General features: G+C 40.0%; 1 protein-coding gene across 1 annotated transcript in view; it reads left to right on the forward strand.

The window, feature by feature from the left end:
- SLC26A7 (solute carrier family 26 member 7) overlaps positions 1-17921 on the forward strand; it is a 619854-nt gene that overhangs the window by 501580 nt on the left and 100353 nt on the right. Inside the window, exons 8-9 of the mRNA XM_069219229.1 lie at positions 9039-9152; positions 15386-15463. Coding sequence (XP_069075330.1) covers positions 9039-9152; positions 15386-15463 — 192 coding nt within the window. The remainder of the gene's footprint in view (positions 1-9038; positions 9153-15385; positions 15464-17921) is intronic.

Raw genomic sequence — 17921 nt, forward strand, 5'->3', positions numbered from 1 at the left:
CCTCAGGCGGTGTAGGCTCCCCTTCACTCGCCATAATGTATACATCTCCTTTCAGAGCACTCTTAAATGCCTTGACAAAATTCATCTTTGCGTTTTCTCTTATTTATATTTAATCAGGAAGTGACTTTAATTCCCAGGACACTCTTCACCCACCTTTCTCAACCTATTGCCCCTCACGGATGGCAGCCAATCCGTGCGCGACCTCTCTCGACGACTGACCTATCTCAGCGCGGCACCCCTGACGTCACACTCACACACTGCAGCTGACAAAGTCTTTCGCCTCGTCCGCCCCTCACTGGATTCACACAAACCTAATGCAAAATTTACTGCAAGCAACTTTAACAACAACACAAATCTGCCGGTTTACTACAGGAAGGGTAACACATTAGCTTCGGAACTTTATAGAGATTTCACTTGAAGCCTCGGCCGCTACTCTCTCCTTTTCAGTCCCCGCATACGCAAGTAGAATTTGACCCGCAAATCCTACTCTCGACTTGTCAATGGTTTGTCCTAGTGCACTTTAGAACTTGCCAAATCTCCATCGAAGGTTTCACACATACATTTCGACTCAAACTCGACTTGTCAACCATGCCCGATTGACCTATGAAAACGCACAGATTACAACATAAACCCAAGTGTCTCCTCCACTTGTCAATATACTCCGGAGTCTTAGACCACGACGGGTCCGTACATGAACAACCAACCACGTGGATAATTTTGAGCACAAAGCGCCACACTCATAGGAAGTACGCCGACTTCCCTACTCTCATACTGGGGAGTACGCCCACTCCTGCTAAAACAACATTTACATGGCCTAAATACACACAGATTTCACAATCACCTGCAAAAATGCATAAGCTGAGCAAGCGCAAAACCCTATACCATACATGCTATGACGCCGAGAACATTCCCAACTCACTTAGGCAGGCTCCGAGATCCCGGGAAAGTCATGGTGAATTTAGAAACACATCATACCTCCAATTAGAATTATCACAGAAAAACAATTTAAACAATGATTCTCCGTCCTAGGGCCCCAAAGGGCCAAACCGTCGCTCTGCTACCAGAACCGATAACGCGTCCCTTTATGATAATTTATTTCACATCAGGACTCGTTTTAGGCCAATTAATCTTTTGACCCAGTTGAGAGACACCGTAGGACGAGATAGCTAATCAATATATCAATCAACAAATCAATAACGTCATCAATATTTATCACAACAATACATTTTACCTTAGTCTAAGTCATTAATCAATTCAAGACGCTACCATGACGTTTCAGCCATGAATAACCACACCAGTTTAGTAGAATTTTATGAATTTTATTCCCTATTAGTTACAATCTAAAATTAGGTGCGTTAACCTCAAAACCAAGAAACATAACAGCATAGTCACAATATGGCAACTTTGATAAGATTTCATTAAGGCAGGAATCACAAACATTAGAATATAACACGGCGTGAACATAGATCAAATTTAGCAGAGAGTCAATATCGCGTCAATTCAACATAGTATAAGGTCAGTCGTTTCTCTATTTGCGTCAGTTTGGTGAACACCTGTCCTAACCACTAATTAGCATTCGCATGTTGGGCTTCATGCAAAACAATTTAGAACACCAGTTTGGAAAACATCTAGCTATGGTCTCTGTCAAAAGCAAGCAGTTGGTACCTAGAAAGTAAAGGCAAGCAGACAAATTACAAATGCATTGTCATAATTACCCTCCAAGGATTAGGTCAGCGCACAGGTTCAATCTTCGTCTTCAGGACATCAGTCAGATCACCATTAGTCAGGACTCAGTTAAAGGGCAAAAGGGCACTTCCCTCATAAGGAGGAAAAGTGTAGATGGACAAACTAAGGGCAAGGATGGTTTTTCAGTAATCTCAAGTCACCAAACAGTGACAGAGTTTCTGGATAAAATCAATAGCATTCCCTAACCCACCTAAGAGACCTCTCTGTGACACGGGTTTTTATCCTTTTTTTGTAGCACATTCCCCCAAAATTCTATTGGACATCTTCTATACCCCACTGTCTTTAACCTATCAAATTAGACATTAGGTAATCCTAATCTTCACCCCTAATTGGTTTACAAGTCTTTGATTGGTCCTTGTAATTGACGTCTTCAGAGGTGACACGTCCGGTGTGACTTCATTTCTTGATAATTCTTTGCACATCTTTTGGTCAGCAGTTCCGTTGTATTCACTGGTTTGAATGACCTTGTACATTACATTAATCTACACTGTTTCAATTCATTTATAACATTTATTTCATGGGCATAGAAAATGAGCCTGAGAACGGATTTAACATGGTTACATTCATCTTCCAAATTTGAAGAAAAAGAACATTGCAGGGTCATGGCCCCTTGTGAGTCAGCACACTGAAAAATAGAAAAAATGCATTTAATACAAGAGCCAGGCAGCTTAACTCCGGCTCATGCTAATTTAAGGCCTATGAGGATTTTCAATACAGATTTAATAACGCAAATGTTAATATAAGTTAATTTGAACGTAACATAAACATTTTGATCATCATCATTAGTTCGCGTATAGATTGGTGGCCACTCTTCATGGTCACAATTCAAGTGCGCGTTTAAGCAAAGTCGCTATTATTATAGTATCTATGCGGCATCTTCACACATTAATTCATAAACATTTCATGTTAATATAGATTATATAAGCTACGCTCTCTCAGTCCCTCCTCTGATGACGTTCGTCATCACACAAACTTTTCCCTTTGACCTTTCACTTAATTTTTCCCTTTTACGCATAATACGCATTTCAACATCTTGTCCCTTGTGTGAACTTTCCCAAATTTTGTTGAACATTTTCTCCCTTTCACTTTCTTCATTTTTTCTGGTTCTTTTTGTCCAATTTCTTTTAATTTTATCATTAATTTTGCATGCTCCCCATAATCCTAATAGACGGGCCAGAACAATTAATAGACCCCCTAAGATTTCTGCAAGTACCCCATTCCAAATGTTGCTAAACCAGCTCCCTACTCTGGCAATTCCTTTCCCAAATTTCTCCCACACTCCAAGTTCCTTCAAATCTGTGCTATCTTTGGTTAGGTTAGTAAGCATACCTCTAATCTTTTTACTATTGTCAGGTATAAATGAGCAACAATGCCGCTAGTTGAGCATCTTGCAGACCCCTCCACTCTTTGCTTAAAGAATGTCTAAAGCAAGTCGATTTTGAAGAGTCATAGCTCTTTCCGCAGCAAGTTCAGTATCCATCAGGAGTATAGCCCCTGTAAAATTTGTCAGCATGTTATCCACTATAGTAGACAACCTTTGAATCTTTATGGAGTTTAAGATAACCCCTACTGAAGGAATTATGGCTCCAAATATATCTCCAATGACAGCAGCCGCTGTCTCTCGTTTTTGTCTAGCATGTTGTAATTCAGATGTTTTAGGTATTTGCTTTAAGTCATCAATCTAGTAAATCTCTGGGAAAACTATTCCCAAATAACATGTCCAATACCATCCCTTAGGGAGACGGTAATAAGCAATAAGTCCACAGATATAATAGATCCCAGGGATCGCTGGATCTTGTCCATTTAACATAAATGTCCATTTACTCTGAAACAAAAACACATGCCTACTTTCACTCGTTCCCACAAATAAGGTGTCTTGCTCAGATTTTGGCCTATATATACAAAGCCTCCCTACATGTAATGCGTCTATAGCTAGTTTGCCTTGCGTCTTTATTGCAGTGTAAGCATAATCATTTGCAAATGTGCGTTATTCTAGCCCCTTTTCTAATCTTTCCTTCAATGCTTTGCGTCTATCATCAGTGTGATCTAAGAAGCTTTTCTCTACAGGTGTCAATAAGCAGGTCAGATTGTTGCGGTGTGTATAAGCTGTACCAAATGTAAGCGTTGGTTCAAAGAAGCCTCTAACTATTTTTATACTATGCTCCTTAGCTAACTTGTTCAGAAACTCAATCACAGGTACAAAAGAAAACGCAACATCCAGATTTGAATAAAAGTATTGCACATGCTCTTGATTATAGAATCTTGTTAATAGCAAGCTACAACTTATCCCGTAAGTTAGCGGTAAACTATGGTAGGTGACTCCTTCTTGCACGGACAAAGGAATCTTTGTACACACATAACAATTTTTCGCATCCATAGTCTCAACATACTCATTCAGCAAGCGATAGAAGACATTAGTAGAAAGTTCCCCCTTTGAATTAGTTCCCTCATGCAAGTGTCTTGCATCCTGTTCAAACTTTTCCCACGGTGTTAATGTTGTAGTCTCAGGTTTTGAAGCATTGTTAGTCACTTTCTTATCCAACCACGGCATTCCTACAATCACTCCCACAATTATTATTGCACACATAATACCTATTATAAGACTTAACCAACCACACACCTTACCCTTCTTGTTACTACCCCCATTATAAGCCATGTCTGCATAGAATCAGATAGCAGAACAACAACCAACTTGAGGACAAAATAAAACGTTTTTCTACTCTCTCTCTCTGCGTGTATTTACAGCGTTTTCATTCACGCTAGGACCCTTTTGTCAAATCAGGTTGGCAGCTTGTCATAATCACGTTTCCCAAAGTCAAATCAGGTTATCAATGTCTCATCCGGTAATTTATAAGTCTCTTTCTTTAGTTTTTCAGTTTTCAATTTTAACAAAGTTTTTCTTCTTTGAGTTACTTCAGGTACCGTAGTATTGGCCTGGTACTTCTCGATCAAAACAGAACGCTAAGAATTCTTGTTGCCATTCAGATGTTGTTGCATATGCCCACTCAGGACCTGCGTACCTTCTGTTTGCAGTTCTCTTTCTTTTCAGTCTGCGTTCACCTTGTAATTCTCCTTCACTCAACTCCTCTCCTCGGGATGTATCAGTCTCTTCTGTTATCGTTTCACCTGGTATGCTCCTTGCTTTTGCAGCCTGTTTCTCTGACCAATTATCTCCCTTATGCGTCTTTTTCCTGCTTGACCTTTCAGGACACTGAACAGCACCCTCCTCTTGTAGTATGGTGTTTTCTCTTGATGGTCCTGCAACAGGCTCAGGGGATGCCGGTGTACTTTGATCTCGTTCTACTATTTCGCCTTCTTCTTCCTCTTCTTCTTGATCTGTAACGGGTTCAAGTTCTAACCCGTATCCGTCTATTTCTGGGAGAACCTCTCCTTGATTTAGTTCTCCTGCTGCCTCTACTGAGATAGGCACACTGTCACCTCTTTCAAACTCATTCACTGTTTGAGGGACTAGGCTGTTCTCAGTGGGCTCTCCTGCAGTCTCAGTTCCCTCTTGGCTGTTTTCTGGCTCTGAGACTTCCCTCTCTGGAACTGTTGTGCCGGAAACTTCAAGCTCCTCATCAGTTGGACACATTACTTTCTTTGTGTGACAGGCATGTATCCATTTTAGAACGCCTTCACATTTCACAGCAGTGGTTGTTGTCAAGATTACTTGATATGGCCCCTTCCAGCGTAGCTCCAAACACAACTTTCTCACGTGCTTCTTAACAACCACCCAGTCACCGGCTTGTAGGGTGTGACCTGGATCTCCCATCGGTGGCAATGTGTTAGTTTCCACCTGGTGAGAGAAAGAGCGAATCACATCAGCCAAGCCTTTGCAGTAGTCCAACACCATATCATCTGTGATATTCACTAGAGCATTTGCAGGTACTGCGGGTAACCTCATAGCTCTACCCATTAAGATCTTGTGTGGTGATAGTCCTGTCTTCTTATCAGGGGTAGTCCTCATTGACATCAGCACTAAGGGTAATGCATCTGGCCATTTCATATTGGTAGCTGTGCACATCTTTGCCATTCTTGATTTTAAGGTACCATTCATTTGTTCTACTAATCCTGATGCTTCAGGGCAGTAGCTACAGTGCAGCTTCTGTTCGATGTCTAATGCGGCACACAAGAGTTTAATCACCTCGTTGTCGAAGTGTCTACCCCTATCTGATTCTATAGAGACCGGAAACCCGAACCTTGGTATTAATTCCCTAAGCAGCAGCTTTGCAACTGTGAGACTGTCATTCCTACGTGTGGGGTAAGCTTCAATCCAGTGACTGAAAACACACACAATCACCAACACGTACTTCAATCCTCCGCAAACAGGCATTTCAATAAAATCCATTTTCAACTTGCTAAATGGACCGCCAGCTCTCCCTATGTGGCTCAAAGTTACCACAGTCCCTTTTCCGGCATTCATCTGTTGACAGATGATGCACCTGTGACAGGTAACCTCTGTGGCATGTATGAATTTTGGATTAAACCAATCGATTTTGAATGACCTGATCATCGCATCTCTCCCGAGGTGAGCCTGTCCATGGTAGAGCCTAGCGAATTGTGACAGAAGACTGTTTGGCAAAACTAATTTCCCATCCTCTGAGACCCACAAGTCGTCAGCCCTTTGTGCACATTGCATTCTTTGCCAGGAGCGTTTCTCCTCTTTGCTAGCACGACCTTGTAGTGTTTTTAGCTCATCTAGGGTATTCAACCACCCTTAATGCAAGGTTCAAGCATGTGTCATTTTCAGTTTGCGGTAACAATTCCCACTGATCCTTGAACGATATACAGTTCAATGCGCAAAACCTTGCGACTTGATCTGCATAGCCGTTTCCCATGGACACAAAGTCTTGTGACTTAACATGAGAATTGCATTTCACCACGGCAATTTCAAGAGGTAACTGAATTGCATGTAACAAATCCTTAATTTGTTCACCATTTTTCACAGGATAACCAGAAGAGGTCATGAAACCTCTCTGCGACCACAATTGGCCAAAATCATGTACAATTCCAAATCCGTACCTGATGTCAGTATAGATAGTGACTCTCAGATTTTCAGCTGCGTGGCATGCCTTGGTAAGGGCAATTAGCTCTGCCACTTGTGTGGAATACGCTCTCTCGAGCCAGGAAGCTTCAATGATACCAGCTGTGGTACATACAGCGTAAGCAGCTCTCAGTGTTCCGACTGAATCTCTCAAACAAGACCCATCAACAAACTTAATGCAGTCATTTTCTTTTAACTGTGTATCTTGAGTATCAGGTCGTGGCTTGGTACATAGTTCTGTTACCTCAAGACAGTCGTGCTCAACCTCCTCCTCATTATTAACTTCAGTATTCTCAGCAGGAAGTAGAGTTGCCGGCTTCAACACAGTACATCGTTTCAGTGAAACATTAGGTGACCCCAGTATAATTGTCTCATATTTCGTAAGACGAGCATTTGTCATGTGCTGAGTTTTGGTTCGAGCCAACAAACTTTCAACTGAATGCGGAACCATTATGGTTAGGGGCTATCCCATTACTATGCCTTCACACTGCGTAAGGCTCTGACCAACTGCTGCAACTTCGCGCAAGCAACCCTGTAAGGCGACACTATCAGATTTGTAGTATCCTTGAGTACCGGGACGTCTGGATAGATTCTCTGTGTCTGCGGTGGAGGTTGCAACTGTATCTGCATGTCTGGAGCAGTGGGTACACTGACTCCATTCTGTATCGAAACCGTATCACTAGTCTGTACCGTATCAGTAACTCCCTTCCCCTGCATCTGGTTCCCAGGACCCACACTAGTGCTTGGGATATTGTCACTCACCGCATAAGGTGCTTTTTATGGGTTATTCACACCAGTTTTAGATTTCGTTAAATAAACGTAAGCCTGAAAAAAGTTTGCTTGGGAGTATAACTTGTCTGGTTTAGTCCTGCATATGGTATATCAAAGCATATCTGGGAGTTCCACTTTCACAAAGTCCACAGAAAATTGCTTGCCCATTAAGACCCTCAAAGGGAGGCATTGTGAGAAACTTACCCTAGTGGCACAGGCAAAATACATGATCCAGTTTTCTATTCATATGGATAAACTTGTTTCATATTCTCTCACTTTCTTTGAGCCAAGTCTGCATAATTAAATTAGGTATACGAAATACAAATATTTCATAGCAGTGTCCCTTAGCACACACTTTTCCTTTCCTTGTGCATCAAAACCTATCATTAGCTGCTGTTGGATTGTTCACAATCCTGTATCAAGAAAAGTGTGCATCATTACCTTGTGCCAAACCTTATACCAACACCAATTGCTGTCCTTATGCTAATTAAATACCAGCATTATTATTTTGTCACTAAGTCACTGTATGAATACCATTTTTTGTGTTTATCTTTCCTTATGAGCCTTATTTACAAATGTAAATTTGCATGTGTAGATTTCCTCTTGTGTAAACTTAGTTAGTACTGCACTTAGTAGTGTCATAACAATTTTTTGGTTTTTATTTCGAAGTGTACATTTACTTCTAGGTTCAGACATACATATCTCCCATCCTCAAAAGAGATGGTGGAGACTGCTAGAACAGAATGTATGATTGTAAAGTTAGTACTTTTAACTTTTCACATGTATGCATAGATATCCACAGCCGCTAGGTCAGAGATCTCTCTATAGTAAAGTACAGGGGAAAATATTAAACATCAATACTCCAAGTCTGGGCTGGAGTACAAACATGACTGTTTAGGGTGGTTTATAGTTGCAGAAACTTTAAGAAGTGCCGTTTGTGAATAGCAATGGGCTTATTCTCTTGTGGGTGATTTGTGTTTGCATTTACATGTTCCTCCCTAAACCCATCCCTACTGCTTTGTAGCTACTCTTTAGCCCTTCCTTATCCCATCCACTTATTTAGGACTGTCTACTGTTATTGTGCCAGGTTAATATTCTAAGTGTCCCTTTTGTACAGTCCTATTGTTTATATTCATTGATTGTGTAATGTTGTTTGGTTGTAACTGCTTCCTAAGCTTTTATTTCTGAAGATTGTTGTTTATGCTAACCTAAACGTCTTTGTGAGTGACTCACATCATTAGTATTAACTTTTATCCCTAGGAGTTATATTTTGGTCGTATCATTAAATGGATGATATACTCATGGATATGTGTGATTATTTTGGAACATGTTTAATTATGCAGTTGTGAGTATTTAGAAACTTCCACTTTTGCACTAACACATTCTATAGCATATTGAAAGTTGAAGATGTTAGCATTTTAACCTTCACATATTAGTGCTTTAAAAGTAAACAATTTGTTCATATTTGATTTCACAGGAGCTACTGGCGCATGGCCTCAGTAATGTAATTCCTTCCTTTTTCTACTGCATACCAAATGCTGCCGCCATGGGCCGTACCAGTCTTTTACTAAGCAATGGTGCAAAGACACAGGTAAGCAAAAATAGATTTAATATAATTATTATTGTTGTTGTTGAAATTATTTTTAATATTATTCATACCCAAAGCAATTCTGTTCTAAACACTGAGTGAAATACCGCTAAAACATAAAATGAGCTGAAAATAAGGTCTACTGCCATAAAGAAATTAAAAATATGTGTGAAGATTGGATAGCTAGTCAAAAAAATATATATATTCTTAGGAAATAAACTCAAATTACATTGTTGTGATATCTATCCATTCAATAACTGAACTGAAGACATTTCTATAGTGCATACTAATGGCTGGGTCTCTTGGTTGATTGAGAGATGTTAAGGTTCTTTCACCTATTATTCGGTCAATTGTTTATTAAATGTATTGCGGACACATTAGGTAATTACATTTGGCATTGGTAAAGAACAAGTAAATGTCCCCTTCGGGATAATTTTCAAATTAATCAGTTCATTAATGTAGAAGAAAAATTATACTTTTTAAAAAAAAACAGTTCTTTACCCCTGTGTATAAATACTTCATGACTTTAGAAGTTTAATTCTTGGTTCAACATTTTTTTTGTAGAAAATATACTTGCATGTAGAAATATAAATGCATGTAGAAATGTAGGATACACCAATTTGCTCACAAAATCAACAAAATGAAACATTTTTAATTCGAAACAATTTATTATATAGTTTGTTGTATTTCTTTGAAGTTTAAAATTGGCCCAAAGGGCATCAGTTTGCTTTACATAAGCAAAATGCATGAAGAAGAAGTATGTAATGAAGCATTATAACATTAGATTATAGATTGCTTGTTGAACAGCACAAAGTATTGCCACTTTAAATCTCAGGTATATATAAGGAACAATTGATTCCAAGAACAAAGAGAAGTAGCGCACATTAAGGGGACATGCATGGGGTTGGTACTGTACAAAATTACAGGAACTAAGATTAGGGTCTTTGGGCCTCATTCTGATTGTAGCAGTCTTCAGACCACCACACTTGCGATGGTGCTGGGACCATCACACTTCAGGTGGTCCCAGCACCACATTACGACCCTGGCAGGTGGGAACACATAAAGACCACCGTCACTGCCAGGAACATTGCTCCTGATGGGCTGGCAGCAGTCTGAGTTGTGCTCAGTCATACTGGCACTCAACTCAGCGCTGCCGTACTGATTACAACTCAGCTTTCCACCAGCCTTTCCATGGCGGTCACGCCGCCATAGAAGGGCTGGTGTAAAGTCAGAACAGGGGGGCTCCCTGCACTGCCCATGCCTGTGGCCTGTGGCATGGGCAGTGCAGGGGCCCCCCTGTCCAGCACCATCAGATTCTGATGGTGCTATTCTGCTACGGTATTTGCCTTGGCTTCCTTAAGGGAGCCGAGACCAATAACATAGCACTGTTCCCGCCGGTCAGCCTGGCGGGAACGTCATAATACAATGTCCCTACTGATCAGCCCGGTGGCAACATTATAATGCGACTGGAGGGGTGCCATCGGCATGCTGGTGGCGGCCTCTCTGCTGCATTGGCAGGCCCAATATCCAATGTCATAATTAGGCCCTTCGTAACCTAACCGATGCTTGTTAAAAAGCTTGCATTATGCCATCAGTAGAACATGATATGCATAACCGTGACCCAATCTACTCTCCAATCTACTAGAAAAAACAATATAGCTAAATACAAATCGAAGTGGGCTAGAATCCATGGAGTGAAGAAGCCTGAAAATAATGCAGAAGGAAAATCAAATCTGATAGAGGTGTTAGAGAAGAAGAGCTTCCAGGTACTCTTTCAATACACTGAAGCATAGATAAGTCCAGAGGACAAGTAGCAAAGAACCAGAAAAGGTTGGGGCACTCCCTTAGAAACACTGAAGAAGAGTAGACTCTGAGAAGAGAATAGTTTAAAAGTATCCTTGGCTTCAAGCGGAAGCCATTACATAGTGAGGAGTGGGGGGTGGTGAAATGAAATCGTTGGGTCCTTGTCACTAATACTTCTATGGCATGTGTCATCCATCATATGAAGATCTTATTTGCACATACATCACTGACAAACAATTATAATAATATAAAGCAGCTTCTTGCTGAACACCCATATACAACACATTTAATTTCAAATCTATTATGCAATCAATCATCGTCATTTTCGCTTTCCTACAGTAAAAATTCTAGCAACCCAAGTCTGGTAGCTCCCATCCTTACAAGAAAGACTGTCCTACATGTAAAGCCTGTCCTCGGCTTAGACAAAAGTAATAACTTCACAGACCATCTGACAACAATGAATACATATGTCCTTTCATTCCACCCACATAAATTACCCATGTACCCCTACTTTCAAAGACATTGATTAGTATATTTGGTTGAACTTCAACATTTTTTTTATTCCTGCTAATTGGATAAATAAGTGCAGAACACAAAAGCAGCTGATCAAACTATCTTTGAAATTCTTATAGTTTTCCACTCCAATGCTAGTTTTCCACAACATGTTAGTTGTGAGCATTCATAAACTCTTTTCCGACTCCTACCCAGCCTGTCAATGGTCGGAGATTTACACCTGCCAATAGCTAGCATAAATCCATTTAAACAGAGGGAAGGGAAACAGAACATCGTCAAGCTTCATGGGGCTAAGCTGGAAATGTATTTCACCATGGATTAAAAACAAATAAAAGAAATGTGGAATTTTCATGGAAACTGCCTTTTTTTTCCAATGATGAACTGTACTCTGTGCCTTTGAGAAATGCCTGTGTAACAAATAGGTCACATGTATTTCCCAGACATATGCTGATCGCAGGTTTTCAGGCATGCCTTTTTGTGAGAAATTGGGCAGTTGGGTAAGTGAGGTGTGAGCCTTTCTCAAGCAACACACCCACAATCCTTGTCAGGGTAAACCACAAAGTCACTAAATTATCCTATGCTTAATCCTCTGCTAGCATGGCAGAGTCAGGCTTAATTTAGAGGCAATGTACAAAGTATGTATGCAGCCCACAAACAGTAATTACATAAAAACACAATAAACATCCCAGACCAATTTAGATAAATAGAGTAAAAATGTATAAATGATTTGACACCAAAATGACAAATCTCCAAACCAGAGATATGCAAAATCAAACATTTAAGATAAGTATAGTGCCTAAAAGCAGAAAGTGCCACTTGCAGTTAATTAGTTGTATAAGAGCGGGTAAAAGTCACAAGTTCAGACTGACCACAATGGATTACAGGCCGGATACAGGGACCATGTTAGATCGGGTAAAAAAGTTATCTTTTAAAATGTAATGTGAAGAGTTCCATTTGTAGTGGATTGTCGTCACGAAGAGCAGGCCGGACATCTTGGATGGTCATTGCTGTAGCCTGAACATCATATCGGGCGTCATGGACAGTTGGTACTGGAGCTTCACATTGGTGGTCACTGTGGGCTCTTGGTGATGTCGTGTGAAGTGCAGATCTTGTGTTGCCAGTCATCATTGGTGATCACTGTGTAGCAAAAAGTCACATTCACCAGAGCTTCATGGTAGCGGTCAGCGTAGGCACCAAAATCCTGGTGTGAACTGTCTTGATCGTGGTTGCAAAACCAAGGGTCCAGACCATGAAAGGCACCTCTTGAGGATTAGAAACTCACTACAGCAGAGGCCAATAGGCTCAGTCAGGTCCAGTTGCAGTGCCAGGCACATCAGCACGCAGGTCAGCTGGGCAGTTGCAGAGACACCTTAGGAGCTTTTTGTATCCCTGTTGCTCAGAACAGGAGGCCAGTCAGGTGACCTTTCGAGTCACTTCAGCCTGGGGTCGAATGAAGGATGCAGGTCAAGTCTTCCTTCCCAGACACTAGGGCCGGCCTCAAGCTGCAGGGTAGTCCTCTTGCTGCAAGTCAGTCCTCCTCATGTAGTATCCACAAGTCCAGGAGTGTACTGAAGAATGGGTTCCCTTTTTATAACTGGTGCCCACTTTGAAGTGGAAGAATCTTCCAGAGTCTTCCCCGTACAGAAGTGTCTGGAATTTTCAGTCACCCTGTCCTGGTCCCAGTCTGTATGCAGACACAAAAGGCTACTGTTAAGTCCCTTGTGTGCGAGCTGAGGCAGTGTCTCTGAAGTGCAAGCAGGATAGGTGACAGCTCCACCCCTCTCATCAAGTCAGGATGCCCCATCCTGCCAACGCCCAGTCTCAATTGTGTGGTTGTCTGGGAGGAATACACAAAGACCAACTGCCAAATACACCTAGTCATACAACCCAGGAACAGGCTTCAAGCACCAAATAGGGCAAGAAAAGGCCAACACTCTAAACGTGGCATTTTCTGAATTGTGATTTAAAATTTGACTTCATCACTAAAGAGGGTTTTAAATTATACTTCCCAAAAAACACCAAAATGACATTCCCACTGGCCACCACACAAAAGTTTGCATTTATTATATAATAACCCAATCTTATCCTATGGGAGACATAGACCTCACAGTAAGCAAACATGCATTCAGAGTTTTTCTCTACTAGGGCATGTAAAATTTACAAATATATGTCCAACCTTTTAAAAACAATGCACTCTACTCTAATGATGAGTTAAATGTATTCAAAATGAAGCTTTAGGCTTTGCAAGGTTTAAATGGCAGTTTAAAACTGCACACACATGCGGCAATGGCAGGCCTGAGGCATGTCTAAAAGGCTACTTAACTGAGTGCACAATGAGTGTTGCAGGCACACTAGTATCATTTAATTTACAGGCCATGGGTACCTGTAGTACCACTTTACCTGAGTCTTAGAAGTAGATTAAATAGGCCAATTTTAACATTTTTACAGGAGAGAGCACACGCACTTTAGCAAAGTCAACAGAGTCCTAAGGATAACAGAAATGCATTCAGCAAAACACGAGTCAGGGCAAAAGTTTAAGGGGAAAACCACCCTAACTCTAACAGGTCTAACACTTTGGAAAGTTTTGTGAATTTGACATGTGTGAAAGTATGTTCAATCAGGAAAGGAAATCTCCAGGCATGAGTTTGCACTGGCAATAGAGATTGGACTGACAGACATACACAAACTAACAGATGCCTGATAGTTTGATGATTTAAAAAATATAGTAAAACACATAAATTGTAGTTGAAGCCCTGTGCCAACGGATGATCTTCTTTTGCGAATCAGCCCCAGAGTTGTTTTAAACGTGTTCGTCACCTGAGCATAGCACAATGTAAAGGTTTTTCTTCTTGCCATTGACAGAAGAAATATGTGATTAGTCAGGCAGAGCGAACTACCTTCAAACGTTTTTTTAAATATCGTTAAGGCCATCATAATAATTAGCCCAAGCAGGAGTGTGATATAAATCGCAGAATATTAAATCCTGCACTGCGGAAATTAAATAGCACCTAATACGAGATTTCCCCTAATACTGGGGAATTACATGCAGATTTGTGTGCTTCTAGCATTATAATCGGCATGTCCTGATAATTACCTGGCATTTCCCTAAGTGATTTGCAGGTTTTACCTGCCAAAATGTAACATGGGATGCAAACTTTATCTCACACAGGAATTATCGGGTGCAAAATGGTGTGCACCATTTCCACTTCCGATCCCTGCACAATCAAGTGTTTGCGCAGGGATTGCACTTATTATAGTCACTCACAGTAAGGGCCTTCCAGTGTTACACTTTACTGGTATGATTGGTATGATTGTATATAAATACAAATCCGTTTATAGGTGCAAATTCATATCATTTATTAACGCAATTTCACATAATTCGTAAACTCCTTAATACATTTCCATCAACAAATGATGCTGTTTGTGGATCTCAGTGTCGCTTTCGTTTGCCGGTAGCTTTCTGAATCGAACGCCACCTTCCAATTCCAATTCCTTTGCGGCTTTGTGCATGAAGGATTAAGCGGGAGTGTCAAGAGGGGGTGAGTCTTAGAGCGGGCACCAGAGGCCTGGCTTCCTCTGAAATGCCTATGACGCTACACCTTAAAAGAATGTCAGATGTAAATATCCGGTGATGCTTGTGCAAAGCTCGATGTTGCCACTCAAATCTCCTTGGCCACATGAACGTGCCCAGCACAATGTTATCAGATATTTAGTTGTTCAAAACTACGAAACCTCGTCTCACACTCGCAAAGACAATATGTAACTTGTTTGCCAAGTTCACATTTTCCAACAAAAGTGAGATTTGTTACCATTATTTCATGTATACAATTGAATAGATTACAGACAGGGTGTTATTTGAATGTGTTTGCACTGACCGTGTGTCATTTAGCAATGTTGACTTTTATCTTGTATTTTTTTAGGTGGCTTCCCTCGTATCCTGTTCTGTGATTCTTCTCCTGATCTACGTAGCAGACACATTGCTCTACTGGCTACCAATGGTGATGATTTTGATAATCGGTATTTCTACAGTAATAAGTACTGGTTTGGAGGCAGTGACTTAGAGCCAACACTAGATGTCATTGCTTGCAACAATTTGAGCGCACAGGCTATTGACTATTTTTAGGTTTGACTTAATGAATGTCATATCCTTTTAAAGGTTAGGAATAAGGAAAAATCACTGCTGCTAGTGGAATTGCTAGATTCGTGATTAGTTGAGCTGCTGCTGGCATTCTTCATGGATGGATAAAAGCTTCTTTTCTATACCGTCAAAAGGAATCTGCTAGTTTCATTTTTCTGGCACTGGTAGAAAAAGAGTTTTGTCTTGAGAGCATTTCAGTGCATTTAAATAACCATTGGAAAGACTCGATATTAAAAAAAATGGGTCTTTCTTTGCGGCTTATTGCATAGATTTATTGCATAGGCCAATTACATACAGACATATACACTGCTATTGGACAAACCTAAACAAAGAGATAGATTGCTGAGCAACCGGAAGCAATGTAAATGTTTCATCTACTTCGTTGGAAAATGCCATAACTTGTTCATTTTGTGAGCGAAAGCTATAAACAATAAATATGTATTTAAAATAGAAAATTTCACTTGCTATAGATAACATCAAGGAAATTGTAGCATGCAACTATGTTTTCAATCCCTGTATGCTAAACTCTATGGCCCATATTTATACTTTTTTAGCATCGCATTTGCGTCATTATGTGGTGCAAAAGCGGCGCAAACTTACAAAAATATAATTGTATTTTGTAAGTTTACGCCGCTTTTGTGTAAAAAAATTACTGAAATGCGGCGCTAAAAAAGTATAAATATGGGCCTATGTTTCCAGATCTTGGTTTTAATTTAGCAGATCATTGCTTTTTGAGAGTTGTAGTACGTGTTTTCTTAATTGAACACTTTACAACATTGATTTATAATATGAAACCCTAGAGCTAAGTACATGGTGTTGGTAAATGAGGTGGTCAGACAGCACTAAGGGCCTGATTTAAACTTTTTTAGCGTCGCTTTTTGACACAAAAGCGGCACAAACGTACAAAACATAATTGAATTTTATAAGTTTGTGCTGCTTTTGCATAAACAGTTTTCGCAAATGCGGTGCTAAAATAGTATAAATCAGACCCTAAATGTGACCTTGTGAGATATAATGAGCTTGCCATGTAAAGAGTGCAAGGACAAGATTTGCATGGGGGTTAAATTTTCAATCACTCAAAACTGATTTCTTAAAGAAAGGTCAATTGACTGACTATATTCTACATTTTGAATGTGATTTCCTGTGCAGATAGATTAATAGTTAAGTGGGCTTAAAGCCTAACGATCGGATTCAGGAAGATAAAGTTAGACCAAAAGTCTAACTTAGACCAAAAATCTAACTTTACTACTTTTCGGCATTTTCAAAGGATAGTTATTTCTCGCATAATTACTAGTAGTAACTTACCTTTGTGAATACCAAAAGGTAGTAAAGTTAGGCTTTTGATCTAACTTTACCTTTCTGAATCAGGCTCTAAGTTTAGACCTAAAGTCTAACTTTAGACATGAAGACCCATATTTATACTTTTTTTGTGCCGCATTTGTGTGACTTTTTGACGCAAAAGCAGTGCAAATTTACAAAATGTAATTATATTTTGTAAGTTTGCGCCGCGTTTGCGTAAAATAATTACGCAAATGCAGCACAAATTAAGTATAAATATTGCGTGAAGTTTAAACTTAGACTTCAGGTCTAAAGTTAAACTTCAGGTCTAAGTTTGCCTTTGTGAATCAGACCTTTAGACCAAAAGTCTAACTTTACTACTTTTCAGTATTCACAAAGGTATGTTACTACTGGTAACTTTACTACTAGTAATTTTACTTGTAGGAATTTACCTTTGTGAAAACCGAAAAGTAGTAAAGTTGGACTTTTTGTCTAAGTTAGACTTTTGGTCTAACATTAGCCTTGTGAACTGGCCCTGAGTTTCCCTAACATAAATTAATCATTCAGCCATCTGTATACCTGCCCATCCCTCTTTTTTTCAAGTTACATTTTTGTTTCTGCAACAGTACATGACAACTTTGTCATGAGCCTGCAGGAATGAGGGATTTCCTGTAGATAAACAAAATATGATAACAGATAAAGAATACTTTTACCATCTGGTATGCCCATTTAATCTCTATCAACAACACAAGCAATACAACGTCTCCAGCTTTGCTATTTCTTGCACATATGTTTGTTCTTGTAGATCTCTGTGCAGATACCCTTTGAAATATTTTAAATGAGGTTTAGTTCCTTCTTTGAGATATTTTACTTTACGTTTTGTGCCACTCCTCTTCTGAGGCTGTACATACATTCTGCAACCTTTTTGTGACGATATGTTCAGTGTTACTTATTACATGCTAAGCTACGGCACCCACAACTTAGAAATCTTCAAGATTTATTACCAATTTCCTTACTAATCCTGAGGATACAGTAAGATT

The sequence above is a fragment of the Pleurodeles waltl genome, chromosome 2_2 (genome assembly GCF_031143425.1).
Source record: "Pleurodeles waltl isolate 20211129_DDA chromosome 2_2, aPleWal1.hap1.20221129, whole genome shotgun sequence".
NCBI classification, from domain to species: domain Eukaryota; kingdom Metazoa; phylum Chordata; class Amphibia; order Caudata; family Salamandridae; genus Pleurodeles; species Pleurodeles waltl.